Below are 18,626 nucleotides of genomic sequence, written 5' to 3' on the forward strand. Positions count from 1 at the left end.
TCCGCTGCTGCAATTGTTATCAGACTTTATTGACAAAAATATATTAATTTATCGATTTTATTTATTAACTTCCTTCAACATATAACTTCCTCCTTTAACTTTGTATTAATGTCTCATTCTTCAAAATATAATTTCTTCTGCTCTTTTATATTTATTAACTTTCTCCAAAATATATATATTAACAAAGATATTGATTTTCTAAAAAATATGTGAATCAATAAAAATTCTGTGTGCATCTAATATATACAGGACAATATAAATTGTATTTGTTACATTATCTATTCGTTGATTTTGAGTAAGATATTGATTAATCAATAAATAAATTGCTTTATGATTAAATAAATATTTATTCATATATGCTATTCAATCAAGCATTATTAATTTTCGATATCAATGAGCTAACGGACTCTTCGAAATTGTGTTATCTTTAAATTTTAGAATCTTATTAATTCCCAAAAAATTAATGCAAGTACTATTCTTTCCAGCAACATTTATTTACAAATTAATCGATCTAATACTCATTGAATTCAAAAATGATTATTCGATTAATAAATACGAATATATGATTTCTTAATTTCTAATATCACATTGTTAAAAATATTTAGTTTATATATGTTATATATATTTATTCATATATGCTATTCAATCAAGCATTATTAAATTTCGATATCAATAAACTAACGGACTCTTCGAAATTGTGTTATCTTTAAATTTTAGAATCTTATTAATTCCCAAAAAATTAATGCAAGTACTAAACTTTCTCCAAAATGTGTATATTAACAAAAATACTGATTTTCTAAAAAATATGCAAATCGATAAAAATTTTGTGTGCATACAAATACGAATATATAATCTTTTTTGGGCTATACAAATCTATATATATTCTTGCATCCTATATGTGTGCCTTTTTATATATATATATATATATATATTCATTTTCTCCAAAAGATATATGTCGACAAAAATAATGATTTTCTAGAAAATACATATATATATATCTATTGATAGAAATTTTGTGTGTATCTAATAAATATAAATCAATTGTGCCACTTTGTATTAGCTTCCATTAATGCGACCAATTGTTTTTAACAATATAGGATAATTTCCCTCTATTTCAAAAATGTTACTTCGATAATATTTGTTAACTACTGAATTATTAACTTAAAGTTTTTGCATTTTAAGATTGAGCAACATAATATAAATGCGGTCAATACAAAGTGATGATTAATTGTGTGTCTTTTTATATATGTTCATTTTCTGCAAAATATATATATATCGATAGAAATATTGATTTTTTGAAAAATATATATATCAATGAAAATTTTGTGTGTATCTAATAAATATAAATCAATTGTGCCACTTTGTATTAGCTTGCATTAATATGACTAATTGTTCTTAAAAATATAGGATAATTTCCCTCTATTGCAAAAATGTTAGTTCGTTAATATTTCAAAAATTAAAAAATTGGAAAATATACCATTGAAGACTAAAACAAAAAAAGACAAACAAACCCTTATATATACAGACAAAAATATACATGATGTAACTCAAAAAAATATATCATATTGACACAAGAATCACAAGACAAATAGGAACACTACAAATATAACGAACAAACAAAACTAGAAAAGATAGACATGACGAAACAATACTAAACAATCATACAAACTCAAATAAAATATTAAATATAGATCTACATATATATATACACACATATATAAATAAATAAATAATAAAAATATAACAAACAAACAAAACCACAAAAAAATAAACACTTCAAAAATTAAACCATTATATCACCTAAAATAAAATACTAAACACACACACACACACACATATGCATACATGCATATTACAAAATATCTCGTGTACCTATATCTATATATTAATACAAAACTCACTATGACATTAAGTCACATAAAATAAGTCACATAAACATCAAACAATAAATATTTAAAAATTCTACTGCAAATTACAATGATTAAACTCTATAATTTTCATGTGCAATCATTTCTATTTCTTATAAAAAATTTATACACATCACCTTACTTTCAATAATATCCATTTATCAATAAACTATTAATATATAAAATCTCTCAACTCTCAAAAGTAATATTATCCTTTACTTATTTAGATTCTATTAATTAAAAAAAATACAACTTCTATCTATCTCAATCACATTCATTCATAACTAAATCAATATCATCTTTACTTATCGAAAAAAATCTACTTAATTAATAAACACATTTTTTACCAAGCTATAACATCAAATTATTCCAAATTATTAATTTATCTCATCACACAACACCCAAACTATATCAAAATTTGCCAAAAAAATATCTAATATCCATTTATCAATAAACTATTAATATATAAAATCTCTCAACTCTCAAAAGTAATATTATCCTTTACTTATTTAGATTCTATTAATTTAAAAAAATACAACTTCTATCTATCTCAATCACATTCATTCATAACTAAATCAATATCATCTTTACTTATCGAAAAAAATCTACTTAATTAATAAACACATTTTTTACCAAGCTATAACATCAAATTATTCCAAATTATTAATTTATCTCATCACACAACACCCAAACTATATCAAAATTTGCCAAAAAAATATCTATTATCCATTTATTTTTCAACAAACTTTCCATTCTTTTATATCCTTTCCATAGACTTTTCCACTGCAACAATGCACACTTTCTCATCCTAGCTATCCAAATTATCATCATTCTAAAATACATAAACTACCAACGCCCAAAGTACAATAAATTATAACACTCTCAATGTAATTATCCACCTAATTTTCCATCTTGTCAAAAAATAATATATATTCCATTAATTTAAATAATATTTACTTATCACTAAATTAAAATCAAAAAACAAAATTTTTTGAAACCAATATTATCCATCAAATCTTTTGATCATATTAATTTTAAAAAACACTATACAAATCACATCAATTTTATTATATCTATTGATAAATAAATCAATCCAATATATCACTCATCTATCCAATTATTATACAAAATACTCGAAATCTATGTTATTAAATAAATCTTACATTATTCTAAAACAGTCAATAATGGATACCCCGCGGAACCCGCCGGACACCAAGCCTAGTACTAATTAAAGATACTAGACTATTTGATGTAGTAGTAATCTTTTAAATCAAATTTAATCAACTAACAGACAAACTAATACTAATTAAATATATATAATTTTGTTGCGATACCTGTTGGTTCGCTGGAGATTCTAGCCAACTTTAGATCCCAGAAGTCCAACGGCTTCTTATGACCAACAAAGGAAATCAACGCATACCAATCATCTTCAATGTACGCGAACTAACCGGCTCTGTATGAAATTACATAAATACCCCTACTTATATATCCCTACTAAATAGCCGCTGTCGTACGAAATTACATAAATACCCTTACTTATATAACTAATTACTAAATTAGAAACTAGATAACAATTTCTCGAAGGACCAAGACAGTGGAGGACGGTGGACCCAAAGTCACAAACACATCTCCTTCTTCCCACTCGGCTGTTCCGCTGTCCGCATTCTTCTTTCCCCAAATCAGAAGCATACCCTAGCCGCCGCTACCACTGTCTTCAAGCCACTTCTGCCACCACTACTGCCGGCCTTCGATTGAAGAGCCCTTTCTCTCCGACTCCCAGTTTGTTGGCCACTTCTGCCACCACCACTGCCGCCCTTTCTCTCCGACTCCCAGTTAGAAGCTACGGTAGGCAAAGCGAACAGGCACTCTCCGACTTCCACCACTGCCGCCCTTTCTCTCCGACGCCCATTTCATCAGCTCCATTGGTGGAGGGCCTCGCGACAGGCAAAGCGAACAGGTTGCCCTTTCTCTTCTTCCCTTATTAATTTCCTCTTTCCTGTTAATGGCGACGGAGCTTTCGTTAGAATTAGATCGCCTCTTCTTTCCCATTTCCGTCCCCAATTTCAATCAATTTATTTAAAATTTCTCTCTTCTCGGGTATTCGCTTTCTTCTCTCATCTCATGGATTTTAGACTGTCGCATGTATTGAATTGTTTTCTATATCATGATCGGTGAATTAAGATTGTACTGATTATTGATTGGAAGAAGGGTTTCTGTCAATGTATTTTTTTCTCCTTATTTTTTTTTTTGAATTTGGATCTGTTATTATTATTAGGGACTGTTTTTTGAAGATTGGTAAGAATGTTGGGTTTCTTTTCTTAACTTCTTACATACATTTCATGGAATATACCTTCTGTTTGATTGAAATACTTTTGGTTTGTAGTTTTTGATTGTTCACTTTTTATTTTCTCATTCTGGGGTAATTTTTAGCTTGTCCTGTTAGAAAATGCAAGCTGGATTGCATTTAAAAATTATGTGCTTAGTGAAATTAATCAATTTTTTATTTAATCCGTCTAATTGTAGTAGGATATTTCTTTACAATAATGTGGTCATGTGGTACATGTTACACATAAATACAGTCCTAGGTTATGTTCAAGTATGTGATGCGCGTATATAACAGATAATCAAGAAGAACTTGAAATATTTGCACGGCCTTTTTGGCTGTTGGTGATAGGAGAAAGTATAAATGTTAAAGATATGACAGATTTGTGCACTAAATGGAATGAGTTTGATGATATTTAGTCAAAGCCGAGTGAAGATTCTTGTGCAATGTTTAGTAATTTTAATGTAATGATGAAGGTTTGTAATTTATGAACAAGGTAAATGTGCTTTTTGAAGCTTGTTACTCATGTGCAATGTTTTTATAGGTAAAATTATTACTGCCTGTCTTTTACTCTGTAGTAGAAAAATATTTTAGTATTTGGCAAATATATCAATCTTTTCAAAGCTATAATTTCGTGCATGTATTATTGGACAATGAAGAACTTGTTTGTTGTTACTTTTAATTCATGTCTGGAATTGTTAAATTCAAGTTTGCAAGGCATTGAATAGCTTAAAACGTGCTATTGGAGTCAGGTTAAATAAAGCTGGTTATGTTTAGTGACAGAAATTTTCGAGCTGAATTTGAGCCATTTCGAGCTCTTGTCGAGTTGAGTAAATCGAGCCTTATCGAGTCGAACTCGAGCCAGCTTCTTACTTATTCGAGTCGAGCTCGAGCTCAATTTTCTCGAGCTCGAGCTCGAGTGTACAGTAGTCGAGCCTGACTCGATAAGTTCAATGTTAGACTCGGCTCGGCTCGTTTGCACCCCTAGTTTCAACAATACTCCAAGCTACTAGTACTCATAGCTAAAAGAATTTATTAGACAGCTATATCCAATGCCATAAAGACCCCAAACCAAGCAGTTGAAATTCAAAGGATGAGTTTGATCAAATTGACCAATTTTTTGGTTAAAAAAATCAGACAAATAACTTAGTATAAAACGACGGGGAAAAACGGATATAATTTCACCTGCAACACTCTTCCCATTATTCAAAGCCGCGTTTTTCAATTATTACCACTCACATACCCACGTCTGTAAGCTGCCCTCCCCCTTCAATCCCTTCCTATCACCCCCCAATAGCCCACCCCTTTCCCCGTTATACAAATACCCCGTACTATTCCTTGTTACTCTGACTTTTTTTCAGCTTCCTATGTTCTTCGTCCTCTGAGGTATGCCCTTGGATCTATATATTTTTTTCCATTAGCCATTTTGAATGAAAGATTGGGGCTTTTTTAAGTTGCCTGATTGGATTTTTTTGTTTAAAAATTCCCTTTTGCTAGTGGTTTTAGTTTTAATTGTCTGTTCTGGGCTAATTCTTGATTAAAATGTCGAGGGTTAGTAAACACGACGAATACAAACGGATTATAAATTGAGATGGGCTTTTCTTAATTGGGTGTAATTTGTTATAAAGATTGGATTTTTATTATATGGTTCATGTTTTTCTTTCGTTTTTCTACTTTATGCGCTTACTTCACATATCTTCTTGATTTTGCATTGCAAATTTAGGGTTAATGGTCGAGCGTGTTTGCCACATTTTACATCAGGAAGCAGTTGTTCTAACGGTTCATGTTCACTTTACATGTCCGTAGGGTTTCCAACCGACTTTCAAGCGCGAATCAATTTTACACTTGAATACTCCGCCTTTTATCGTCATTTTCCTCCTCTTATTTCTCTATTTCAAAAGCCCTAGAAAGAGGCCAATAGGTGAAAGAAAGAACAGGAAAATTATACAACCAGAGAAGAATCAATTGCATGGCTGCATCGGGTTCGGTGGTGCCGGCAAACAGGACCCGTCGAGGTCCGGTGCTTGACGCCGGCGATGAGTCGCTGGTGTTCGAGACGACCAGGGGTGTGGAGCCCATCATGACCTTCGACGCAATGGGCATACAAGATGACTTGTTGAGAGGGATTTATCAATACGGCTTCGAGAAACCCTCCGCTATTCAACAAAGAGCTGTGGTTCCAATTATATCTGGCCGTGATGTCATCGCTCAGGCTCAATCTGGAACTGGGAAAACCTCAATGATTGGCCTAACCGTCTGCCAAGTCGTTGACACCAAATCTTCTGAGTACGTAATCTAATTCGTAATTACAATAGCTAGGGCTAAGGAGTTGAGTTTTGGATTTTCTTTTGTTTAATCTTTTAGGTTACTCTGTTTAATTTGGTTGCCCTTGCTTATTTAAATTTTGGTTTGTTTAAGATATTGGAGAAAATTTGTATAGCAGTACTTCATGATTTCAAACTTTAGAACACTGGTATAGTATTAAATTTTTTTTTTTAATTTGCAGAGTGGACAAACATATTTAACCTATAGGGCGTGGCAAAATTATGAAACAGGCTCGCTTGGAGCCCTAATTGATAAACAGGCACAGTTTTTGTCTTTATGGACCTTATAAAGTAGCAATAGATAAATATGGCTTTACGCTTGATGAAACAGGCACAGCGGGGAGGACTCTAAGAGCCCTCCTTGGCCACTGGGCAGTGTTTTGATGGTGCCATTTTTTATTTTATTGGTTGGGGTGCTTCTTGTTTTGTTTGTTTCTTTTTCTTGTTGCAGCTGTTTGTTGTTCAAGCTGAAAATTTAATTTGAGATGTTTGTGGTTGAAAGTAAAATGTTGAATTAAAAGAAAAAAGAAGGTTAAAAGTTATATATGGGCAAAAATTTTATTTGGTCTCATTGGGGTATAGCGCTTGTGTTTTGTTTGTTTGTGCTTTTTCTTGTTTTCTACTGCTCAAAATAATCTTTTTCCAAGAGAAGTTTAATTGTGGGAATAATATCTTACATAGGGATTTGGAATAATTATTTTGTTTTCCATCATTTAGGGTGCAAGCCTTGATATTATCACCCACAAGGGAATTGGCAGCACAGACAGAGCAAGTGATACAAGCAATTGGTGAATTCATAAATGTACAGGTGCACGCATGTATTGGAGGCAAGAGTGTGGGAGAGGATATTAGGAAGCTAGAACATGGGGTTCATGTGGTGTCTGGGACGCCTGGCAGAGTTTGTGATATGATAAAAAGAAGAACACTCCGAACAAGGGCTATTAAGTTGTTGATTCTTGTAAGTTAATATATTTCTCCTTTTTATACTTCTGACCTGTTAATTGTGAGGCTGTTGACCAGAGTCTGACTGCATTTTTTGTCTTTCTTATTTCTGAAACATTTTTAGGATGAATCAGATGAGATGTTGAGCCGTGGGTTTAAGGATCAAATTTATGATGTTTACAGATATCTTCCTCCAGAACTTCAGGTAAGCACACTTCTTGTAGGGTAACTCCCTTCCCTTAGTTGTCAACATTCTCATATGTTATGGGAAAAGAGAATATGTTGCTTGCTGTCCAAGAATTGGCATTGGTTAGCTATGTTCGATTTATCTGTATTGCAAGTCACTAACTTTTTACTAAGGGTGGTGCCAGACAGATCCTAAGATAATTAGTAACCTTCTAGAGCTTATTGACTGAGAGGCTATAAGGAAAGTAGTAGTTTTTGAGGAGAATAGTTTGCTTTTTCAGGGTTTGGAATCATTGCATGTTTTTGTCAAACTAATCTAGTCAAATGCATTTTGCATCGTCGAGAGTGCCATTAATGCTGCAGTTTTACTGCAGCAAATTTTTATTTATCTTTTATTGGAATTAGGAGATTTTTTGGTTTCTGCGCATTATCTTTTTTTCTGTTTAAGGATACTCATTTGCGGGAAAGAGATAGATTGTATTAGTGTCTGATATGCGGGAAAAACAAATAAAATTACTCGCAGGATCAATTTTATAAGTTTCTTCTAAATGGTGCTTCTATTGGGGATGTGAATGTGGATCCGGTATTTACGCTAATCATTCAGCAGACTAAGCACTATTTCATCAATTGCAGGTCGTATTGATTTCTGCTACCCTTCCGAATGAGATTTTGGAGATAACGAGTAAATTTATGACAGACCCTGTTCGGATCCTTGTGAAACGTGATGAATTGACTCTGGAGGCAAGTCATAGTTTCGAAGTTCTACTTATTGTGAATAATTATTTTATCATTAATAAGTAGGTAATTAATTTTTTTTGGCGGTTACAATGCTGTAGGGGATCAAGCAATTCTTTGTTGCTGTGGAAAAAGAAGACTGGAAATTTGATACCCTATGTGATCTTTATGATACCCTAACCATCACCCAGGCTGTTATTTTCTGCAATACAAAGAGGAAGGTAACATTATTATTTGCATCTCTTTCCTAAGATCGATTATGTTACTGTGTTGCCTTTGTACAAGAGGCACTCTGAAAGTTATGGAGATAGTGTAGAAACTTTAGTTACTTTTGCTGAGAATGAAGTTTGATATTTCAATCATATCTACCCTTGTTGTTTTCTTTTTGTTTTTCTTTATGAGAAATACATATTTATCAACACTCGAATGTGTGGTTTTCTTTTCCTGGAGTAGTAAAGCCCAAGTCAGATTTAGAGCATTAAGTGTTCTCCTGAAGCCATTATTTTTCATCATTTGCCAATGGGTCTTAGCATAACCTCCAGGGCCTTTGGCAAAGAGACAAGTTTTTCTCAAGTAGTTGAAAATGTGTTCTTATGAACTCAAAATTTGAAGAGCTAAACTAAGAATGTGTTGCCAAATAAATATATAGTCGGATCCACCTTAGACAAATTATTATCACAGCTGCAAAAATTTAGGATGTTGAGGTCTTGCAGGCTGCTGTTTGGAGGGAAAGAATTATTTCTTTCTTTGGTTTTTTTACTTTTTTTTTTTGGTGGGTTTTGGGGGAGTTACGAAACATTGATAACTGAAGTCTATAAAATGTCCTCACTGGTGTTTTGGTGAAAAGGCTTTTTCTTCTTGAGTAGTTGAAAAGACAACCAAAATGGACTATCTGGTTCTAAATCTGTAATAGTGAAACCCTATTTCAGTGGATAGAATGGTTGTGAAGTTTTGGATGTTAACATCTACATTAGCAGAATGATACTTGTCTGTAGGCATGAAATCAGTGTTTGTGGACGAGAAGCATTACTTAGAGGTTCGCCAAAATTGTTTAATTTAACATGATTTATAACATGACAGGTTGATTGGCTAAGTGCAAAAATGATAGAGAATAATTTCACGGTCTCGTCTATGCATGGAGATATGCCTCAGAAGGAGCGAGACGAAATTATGAAACATTTCCGAGAGGGTAATACTCGTGTTCTTATCACAACTGATGTTTGGGCAAGGGGCCTTGACGTTCAACAGGTAAAATTTAGATTCTACAACCAGCAATTCCCCTGCCAGCCCCAACTCCCCCCTCCCCTGCGGGCCCCAAAAAAGCCCTCCTTTCATCTTATTCTTTCTTTTGGATTTTACATTTTGAAGCTAGTTCTTTGTCCCTTTTTTTTTATTTGTCTGCATGATTTTTCTCAAATGCTTAACCTTGTAAGTGGAAATTCACTTGTAGTCTTTTGCTCAGTTTTCCCACCCGCTTATGGAAATAGTGATTGTGGAAAAAGTTGGTTAATATTCGAAAGCATGTTTCTTTGGAAAGCCATAATCTGTCACCTTGTCCATCTCCTAAACTGTCACCAGTTTTTATCATCTTATAATAAACAGCTATATTAAGCTTATTTTGTGCGACTATGAAAGGCCAAACTTGTCCGGGTGTAAATTCGGCTAACGGAGCAAAAAACAAATGAGGGTGGAGTCCATGCTTATCTGCTCAAATCATTTATTGTGAGCTTTCCATCTAGTTGAATGGAAACTTATCTAGTTTTATAGCATTGGACAGTATTTTTTTTCTTTGAATGTTAATTCATTTTAATGTTATTTACAAGTGGTAGACATGGATATACAGTCAACAAAGGTTTATGCATGTATGATGTGTTTATGGAGGTTGAGTAGCTGCTGCTTTTTTGACATTGTACATGTAATGTATGTGGGCTGGGTAGCTGCTTTCTTTTGAGTGCAGACTCCATTGAACATGGGCTTGGCATGCATTGCCCCTAAAACTCTTGATTGAGTCACTTGTCTGCATTTGACTTTTTATCCATATCCAATTGGCGAAGCATTACAGATCATGAAGTCTGGTGGAGCAAATCATCTGGGTTATCATGTTAAATTTTAGCCAAGCATTATGGAATTATTAATTCTTTTTAGTAAATAAAGTGCATTATTGAGTTGAATATTCTAGGATTATATGGTCCTTTATAAGTGCTGGATGCTTCCCCCTTCCCCTCCACATTTTTATGTTGAAGTGGAGTTCCATTTCTTTTGGATTCCTCTTGGTTTGCACAACCATTTTGGTGTCAGCAGCTCAGTAGACCATTGTATTACAAGCTACAGGCCCCATCCATAGCCAACCTATCTTATCCATCCTTTCTATCCATCTTAGCCTTTTCCTGGCTATCTCTGTTAGCTGTCTTCCTCACGTGGCAGCCGCTATTGTGGCCCCATCAGCACTTTCAAGTGTTGTAAGCATCTCAGTCACCTGGTATAGCAACTAGTCCCACCATTCCCAGCCTTCATATGCAAAAAATGAAGGATTATTTGCCATAAATCATCAGTGGCAATCTTTAGTTCAAGAAACTGGAGCCAATTAAATATGATGGGGAAGGGGTTCTGGGAATTGCTTGGCTAGATTATTTTTCAGGCGATTCTTAGTATGTTTCTAAGTGATTACCGTGCATTATGCATAAATTCAGATCTTGGATACGAAATTGCTGTGTGCATGTCATTTGCATGTTTGTTGCAGCTTTTCCATGTTGAGTTGATGGAACCTAACTTTTTAGTAATTGCATAAATTGTAACTAGATAATAGGTTGCCTGGAATTACACTTGGACTTAGCTTGGAAATACATCTTGTTCAATTAAGAGATCACTCAAAGATGGTTTGTTAACATATCTGGAAACCCAGAAATATATCTGGAAATTGTCCCTCTTCCATGAGTTTTAGGTTTATGTGGAATTGCATAATTCTTGAAATGCATATGTTTCAAAGTATAGCTTTTTTTTAAGAAAGAATTTAACATTATTCACTCTGGGGCCATTCTCACATAATTGACTACTTTAAGCTAGGCAAGCCTTTAATCTTTCAAATTCTGAGTAGCTATTAGGGACTTATGCTTGTTTAGCAAACCTGGGATTTTGCATTGACGGGCTTAAGCCAATAAACATTCTGAGGCTTCAATATTCCGCGACAGTAATTCGAGCTTTCTTCTAGTAGTTGTGCACCTTTGTTGGAAGTTTCTTTTTATAAACTTGTAGTTTTTCTCCTCCTAGAGATTTTTTTTTCAGGTGTTACGAGGCTTGTCGTAAATAAACCACCTTCTTAGAGGAGCCTGTTTGGAGATTGATATGTTTTTCGGTATAGAGCTTTATGGTAGGAGATTGTATATTTGTTTGTATGAGATTTATAGGTTTTCTGTATTTGCATTGTAGTGTCACTGCGCTATATTGGCTGTATTTACTTCTTCATAGTTAATGCAATTCTCTCTTTGTTTGTCTTGGTACATGGCTGGAGTCTGGTTATGAGCAATCTAATTTTCTTGTGTTTATTTAATTTGTTTAAGGTGTCCCTAGTGATTAATTATGACCTTCCCAACAATCGAGAACTTTACATCCATCGGATTGGTCGGTCTGGTCGTTTTGGGAGAAAGGTATTTCCTCTCCTTTCAAGGAACTGCTTACATTGCAATGCTAATTTTCCATATCCAATATCCCTGTTATAGTTTTTTAGATATTAGCGTGTTATAAGTGCTGTAAGATAAGTGAGTGCAAGAATGGTGTACAGTTTCTTATTTTACTATGTCCAGAAGGGGAAGATCTGTTGCTTTTCTTTCAATTTCCGCTCAGAATATCTTCTAGTTGATCTATTCTGTTGTCTGATTATGTACTCTGGAATGGCATGCAAAGTGGTTTTACAAGGTTTGTGCTGGGAATGGGCTGTCAAAGTTATGTGGGTACTATTGGAAATAATTGTGTGAAGTTTTATTGTCGTGGTTCTTACACAATTAGTTTCTATAGTGAATTCTGTAATCTTAAAATTGTGTATAGATGAGTATATTAAACGTGCGTCTCTACAGTACACACACTACACCTAATTTGCAAGTCAAAGGGAGAAAATAATATCTGGACAGTTGAATAGAGCGTATCTGTGTTATAGAGTAAGCATCAAGTTTGTTATGTTCACTTTGTTTTTTGTCTGCACACTATGAAAATAAGTTGTATGTTTGCAATGAGTTGTAGAATGGTTATTTTGAGCCTCAAAAGTCCTCTTCACTGAATAGCCTTAACGTACTCGTGTTGTTTTAGCTTCAGTGTCACATATATTATTCAATTTAAATGCTTTTTGTGGAAGGAGATAGCAACATGCACAGAGTACCCCATTTTAATTTCTTTTTTGTGAATATCAGCATTGCGCATGTTCAGTGCATGAACTTCCTACCTCAGCTTTGTTCCTCTTAATACCTATACGAACTTGCAAGACCAGTGTGATTTTGTCCATGTGTCTAGTAGATTTCTGCTGAGGCAATGCTGCTCTGTGCTCATAAAGACTATAAACGTCTAGCCAACCTTCTTGCTAAGTGAATTAGGGAGCATCAAAAGTTAAAAAGTAAAAACAGATTCAGTGAGGCTTATTAGATGCAAGTTGCTAGAAACTTTCATGTTGATAGCATCCATTATATCATATGTGTGCTTCATTGCATTCGTTGTGTTGTATGTTAACTGTATGTTAACCAAGCCCCCCCCCCCCCTTTCCTCTCTCTCTCTCTCTTGCATGCAGGGTGTTGCAATAAATTTCGTTAAGAGTGATGACATCAAGATTTTAAGAGATATTGAGCAGTACTACAGTACCCAAATTGATGAAATGCCAATGAATGTGGCCGATCTCATTTAATTAGTAGATAAGACATTTTAGGGACTTCTCAACTTTCATCTGCCTGTATGATTGATTTCGTACTCGTGAATTGGATTGTCGTTCACTTCGTTTGTGGTGGCAAGAGAAAGCGGCTGACTGTTAAATGGAATATGTGTTCGCTTATTGAAGAGGACTGTCTCATGCTGAATTGGATGTGAAGAGTTGCTCCGCAAGATGAGAGGTTGTTCATTTTATTATGATATGCTGATTGATATGTATTGTTGGGGTGGATGGCAAAAGTAGTGCTGTTGACTGTGTCTTGTTATCGTATATCTTTTGAACCTAAAAAGCTGGGCGCCAAGTGTAGTACTAACAGTAATGTTGACAGGTGACTGTTTAGTGTGCTGGTCCGGCCAACTTTTTTGTTATGTATGGATCTTCGTGTAATCTCTTGGTTGCCAACTGCAACAGAACGTTGAGATGGCTTATTTTTCTCTACTGCACAATCTTTTGAAACTTGGTGGGGAGGATGCCCTTTCATTAGAAATCAGACTAAGCTTGGGGCATGGCACTTTGAATTTGGGGTATATGATATTCTAGCTGGCGACTCAACGATCCAGGAGAGGTTTCATGATGTTATTTGGTCTGCTAAACTTAGTGGTCAATGTGGTTTACGGGGTTTTTCGGTTAGCAATTTTATTCAAGGCAGCACGTTTTGCATCTTCTGCAATATTGGCTCCTAACCCCTCGAGTACTTGAACCTTAACAGGGCATTAGTTTTTGTGACGCACTAAGTGTGCTTGAGTAAAAGACTGGAGCAAGTAACTAATCTTGGTTGTAATGGGAAGAAAGAAGGGGAAGTGAAATACTACAGACTTAAGCAGAAGAAAGGTGTTTGTGAAAGGTATTTGTGCGTAAGTTTAGAAATTTGTTGATGTCGAAAGCATAGTTTTCGCTTAATTTTATGGATGGTGGAGATATATTTAAACTAATGAATTGTTCCATAAACAATTTAAACTTATAATTGTCTACTTTTACGGAGTAGGAATAACATTAGAATTAAAGTCAAGGCATTAAAATAAAATCAAAGGAAGCTTTAAAGAAAAGGAAAGAAAGAAAGAAATCACGAAATTTTTTAGGGTTATTATCACTATACTCCCTTAAAGTATATTACTATTATCAATTTATCTTCTAATGTTATTTTTTAGTCATTTCATCCCATAAGTAATTTAATTTGGCATGTTAATAATTTTTTGACAAAAAATACCCTTTTATTTTATAGTATTACTATATTATTATTATCACTTTATTCCTTTAAATTATAGTGATATAATTGCTTTACTCTTTAACATTATTTTCTAGATATTTTACCCTATCATTAATATATCTAAAAAGCATGTTCAAATTTTTTTAAATATATTTACCTTTTTTATATATAATTTAAAATAAAAATTTTGGAATAATTATTCTTCCTTTTTTTTCACTCTAAGATTCCAAAAACATAAAAATAAAAGAGTTTTTTCAAATTTCTTTTTTCACACTTTTTAATACTACGAAAAGAAAAGGAGATAGGATAGAGGGAGACAGAAAATTAGATTTTGCAAAGAAAGAAAATAAGGAAGAATCTAATATAATTGTATTACTTTAATGTCCTCGAGATTAGGATTATAATTGGGTAGTAAACCGATAAGTAAAGTAATTTTAAAACGATAAAAATATTGAATTCTTTCTTATTTGTATTAAAAAAAAAAGAATTGAACTCTCTCTCTCTCTCCTTTCCCTATTTTTCTATTTTTTCAATATTAATAAGATTGCCAAGAAGAAAGAAATTAATGTTTTGACTTTTTTTTCTTGACATTAAAAAGGAGAAGAGTCGCTCTAAATTTCTTATTATTTTTATTATATAAAAAAGATGGTACTGTATTCTAAAGTTTTTTAACTTGCTACATTGGTTTAATATTGGAATAAATTGCCTAAAAAATAACTTTAGGGGGCAAATTGATAATCCTAAATAGATAATAATTTTAAAGGTTAAACATGTCTTATCACTTGGATTAATAAACTCTGTTAAGTTTAACCGTTAGTCTTGAGGATAAAATGGCTGAAAAATAATGTTAAGGAGGAAATTGATAGTGATATCAAACGTTAAGAGAGTAAAGTGATAATAACCCTTTTTTTTTTTTATTCAAATAGGGAAATTCTTGTACAGATTTGGTTTACAAACCTGGTCACAGATCCTATGGTCAAGAAGCAGTCCGCTTTGGGTTTCGACCTTCAAAAATTTTAGTTTATCTCACATTCCTTAACTTCAGTCAAGAATATTACTATTTTTTTTTAAAAAAAAAAAGTAAAAAAGATGGTGTAATTACTTTGAAAGTTACTATCTTCCATTTCCATTTACAAAGAGAGAACGCTATTTGAATTATGGATTCATGACATTACTCTCTTCTATTTACAGAGAGTGATATTTGATTGCTTGATTTACCATGGGAATGAGAGAACGTTAAGGAGAGAGTTTCAAAGGTTGAAGCCAATGATAGAGGATGAGAGATTGAAGTTAGATTGAGTGGGTAAAGTTAACATCTATCTCTCTAAATCTAGATTTTCATTCAATAATTGCGTGATTGGGTTTCAACTACATACCTGATGAGAGACACGCATTGGTTTCAGTAGAGGTCATTCATAAATAAAGTTTACTCCCAAGCAAAACTCACTTGTAAGGTCCCAAAGTAACTCACGCGGGAGGAAGGGTGAATTAGGTTGATTAAAAATCTAAGTGATGACAAATTTTCATCCAATTTTTACTAACCAAATTAATCTAAGTAATGACGTACTCAAGCGGAGAGAAAGCAATAAAAATGAAGCAATTAAAACCACACAATTGGGAAACTTCAGAGAAGGCAATAAAATAAAAGGAAAGGGTTTTACAACTCTCAAGCTAATCCTCTATGATGTTACAATTGAATGCTTACTATACAATGAAGATCACAATACTAATTTCCAACCTCACATGAATGCAAGAGTACAAAGAAAAGAGTATTTTCTATCAAATCACTCAAGGAGGCTTGTATTCTTCTTTTTTTTTTTTTTTTCTGACGGAGTGGGTGTCCGGGTCAAGTCCTTAAAGGCGGCCCAACTAATCCCACTTCGGCCCGGTCCAGCGCCCCAACCAGACCTAGCACGTTAGATGCACGGAGAAGCCGATGTTGCTGCGGAGATTCGATCCCGGGAGGACCCGAGGAAAAGGCGCCAACCACCAGCCCATTCACGTGGGGGCGGAGGCTTGTATTCATTGTAGGCAAAAGTTTTGAACAAGTTCAGACGTCAAGTCTTTTATAGGTGCTGAAAATTGGTGAGACAAATTCATGCATTAAATGCAGGAAAAACTAACCGTAGGGAGATTCGGACATCCGAAGTACTTCAAACGTCCGATCATGTTGGTGTGTGTCTGAAGCTTGTGTCCAACAGCGAGCGACTTTGTTTTTCATCTTTTCTTTTCCCAAAAGTTTGAGTAACTGTTCTAACATGATTCTAATTTAAAAAGCATTAGTCCAAATCATCATTTGTCTTGTTAATCATCAAAGTCTTCAACCTCCCCATTTTTTATGATGATAAACAAAATGATAATTTTTGAGATCATGCATAATTTAAACAAGTTCCCCTGACTTAGTGGCATATGTAATAGCAGCAAAATGTAATTTAAACATATTCCCTCTTAGATAAAGCATTAAAATAAAGTTATTAACAAGGAATCATCATTATTAGTCTCCTCCTTTTGTCATCAATAAAAAATAATCGAAATACTGAATTTTTGGGTAGAATTTCCCCAATAAAAGTACTATTTCCTCTTGCCAACAATCTAAAACAATACCTAAAATAGTCACACATATTAAACAAGTAAAGAGGAGTCCAGCAAGAACCATAAAAACATAGTGTTGCTGTAAGCAAACACAAGATCAATTATCCATCAACATCAGATATCCAACAAACACAATATCAAATATCCGTCAACACATATAAATCCAATTGTCACCACACAATGGATTTAGGACAAACACAATATTTTGAATTCATCATGTCAAAATCAATTCTGATCCTTTCTATAGATTCTCTCTCTTCTCCCCTCTGGCGATCATTCTCTCTCTCATAGGGTATTCTTTGTTCGTCCATGGCTGTCCTCCTGTCTTTCAGGGGGCAACCTCATCCTCGTGATTTTCATGGTATTAAGCCTTTTGCATCAATTTTAATAAAGTCATCATCCTCCAATGATTCTGTGGTTTTCACCTCTTCATGTTGGCTTTAACATTGAAAGGGGAGCCCGCCTTCATAATCTCTAGACATGAAATGCAGTTGGTGGCTGAGCCTTTCAAGAATGCTCTTGCAGGCAAGTTTCTGATGGGGAGACCGCCTAGGGAGGTTTTCAAAAAGTTTGTTGTTTCACTTGGGCTTCCTGGTGCTAAATAGGTGCTTATCAGACCAATTTTAGAAGAAGATTTTACATGTCTATGGTTTCGACACACCTGGTATGTACAAAATAAACCAATGGCAGTCTCTAAGTGGACAATTGATTTTTCTCTGAATTGGGAATCTTCTCTTACTCTGTTTGGATTTCTTTCCTAGATTTGCTTATTCATTTTTTTTTTTTTTAGTGAGGAATGCTTTTGTGCTCTTGGAAGCTTAATTGGTTGGACCCTTCAAACTGATGAGGCGACAACAAAGCTTTCTCGTCTTTTTCTTGCCGAAATTATGGTTATTGCACCCCATTTTTTGAAATAAAAAGATGTTACAAAAAAATGGATTTTTAGTTTCAAAATAATCTAAAGGAAAAAGGGCCTAAAATAGGACAACAAAAATGACATTTTTAGGTGTAGGTTTTAGAAAAATAAAAGTAAAAATAAAACAAAACACTTTTTTAGATAGCTCTGGGTTTTTTAAAATGAAAAGAAAAAGGTTCGGGTGTCGCAATTGAAGAAAGGGAAGGTAAATGTTCAATCGATTTAAGGCACTTTTTCAACATAATCAAAGTTAGTTGTGAGATTTGGTCAAAATTTTCCTAATCCAACCTTTAAACTTATCACATTTTGGAGGCTTCGATGTGGATGAAAACCTTAACCTAGAAGGGGGATATAGGATGGGAAAATGTGCCGTCCATTCTCCCACGTAGTTATTGATGAAAAGCTGTGCGTTTCAACTCGATATGCCTCCTTTGCTTACGACACCAGGAGTGGCAAATGGGAGACCTGTGAGTTGTTTGTTGGTTTCAATCCTTGGGAAGAAAATGAATTTTGCAGGCGCCTTGAATCAGATAGGCCTTATGCCATGGACGATATCAAGTGTGGTCCTCCATTTGCATTCCATCAAAA

The 18,626-nt window shown here is 33.9% G+C and overlaps 1 protein-coding gene across 2 annotated transcripts; it reads left to right on the top strand.

Annotated features, from left to right (window-relative positions):
- The first annotated feature begins 3,501 nt into the window (after positions 1-3,501).
- LOC113748715 (eukaryotic initiation factor 4A-3) lies at positions 3,502-13,761 on the top strand. 2 transcript variants are annotated; one of them, XM_027292254.1, is made up of 9 exons: positions 3,502-3,864; positions 6,037-6,516; positions 7,272-7,512; positions 7,621-7,701; positions 8,316-8,423; positions 8,519-8,638; positions 9,498-9,665; positions 11,975-12,061; positions 13,189-13,761. In XM_027292254.1, the coding sequence occupies exons 2-9, from the start codon at positions 6,200-6,202 to the stop codon at positions 13,300-13,302; spliced, it is 1,236 nt and encodes a 411-aa protein (XP_027148055.1). In that variant the 5' UTR covers positions 3,502-3,864; positions 6,037-6,199; the 3' UTR covers positions 13,303-13,761. The 2 variants fall into 2 exon arrangements, with proteins under 2 accessions (XP_027148055.1, XP_027148057.1); XM_027292256.1 differs by lacking the exon at positions 3,502-3,864 and having other exon boundaries at positions 6,031-6,516.
- Positions 13,762-18,626: the final 4,865 nt, after the last annotated feature.

This window comes from Coffea eugenioides, chromosome 10, assembly GCF_003713205.1.
Source record: "Coffea eugenioides isolate CCC68of chromosome 10, Ceug_1.0, whole genome shotgun sequence".
In the NCBI taxonomy this organism is placed as follows: Eukaryota; Viridiplantae; Streptophyta; class Magnoliopsida; order Gentianales; family Rubiaceae; genus Coffea; species Coffea eugenioides.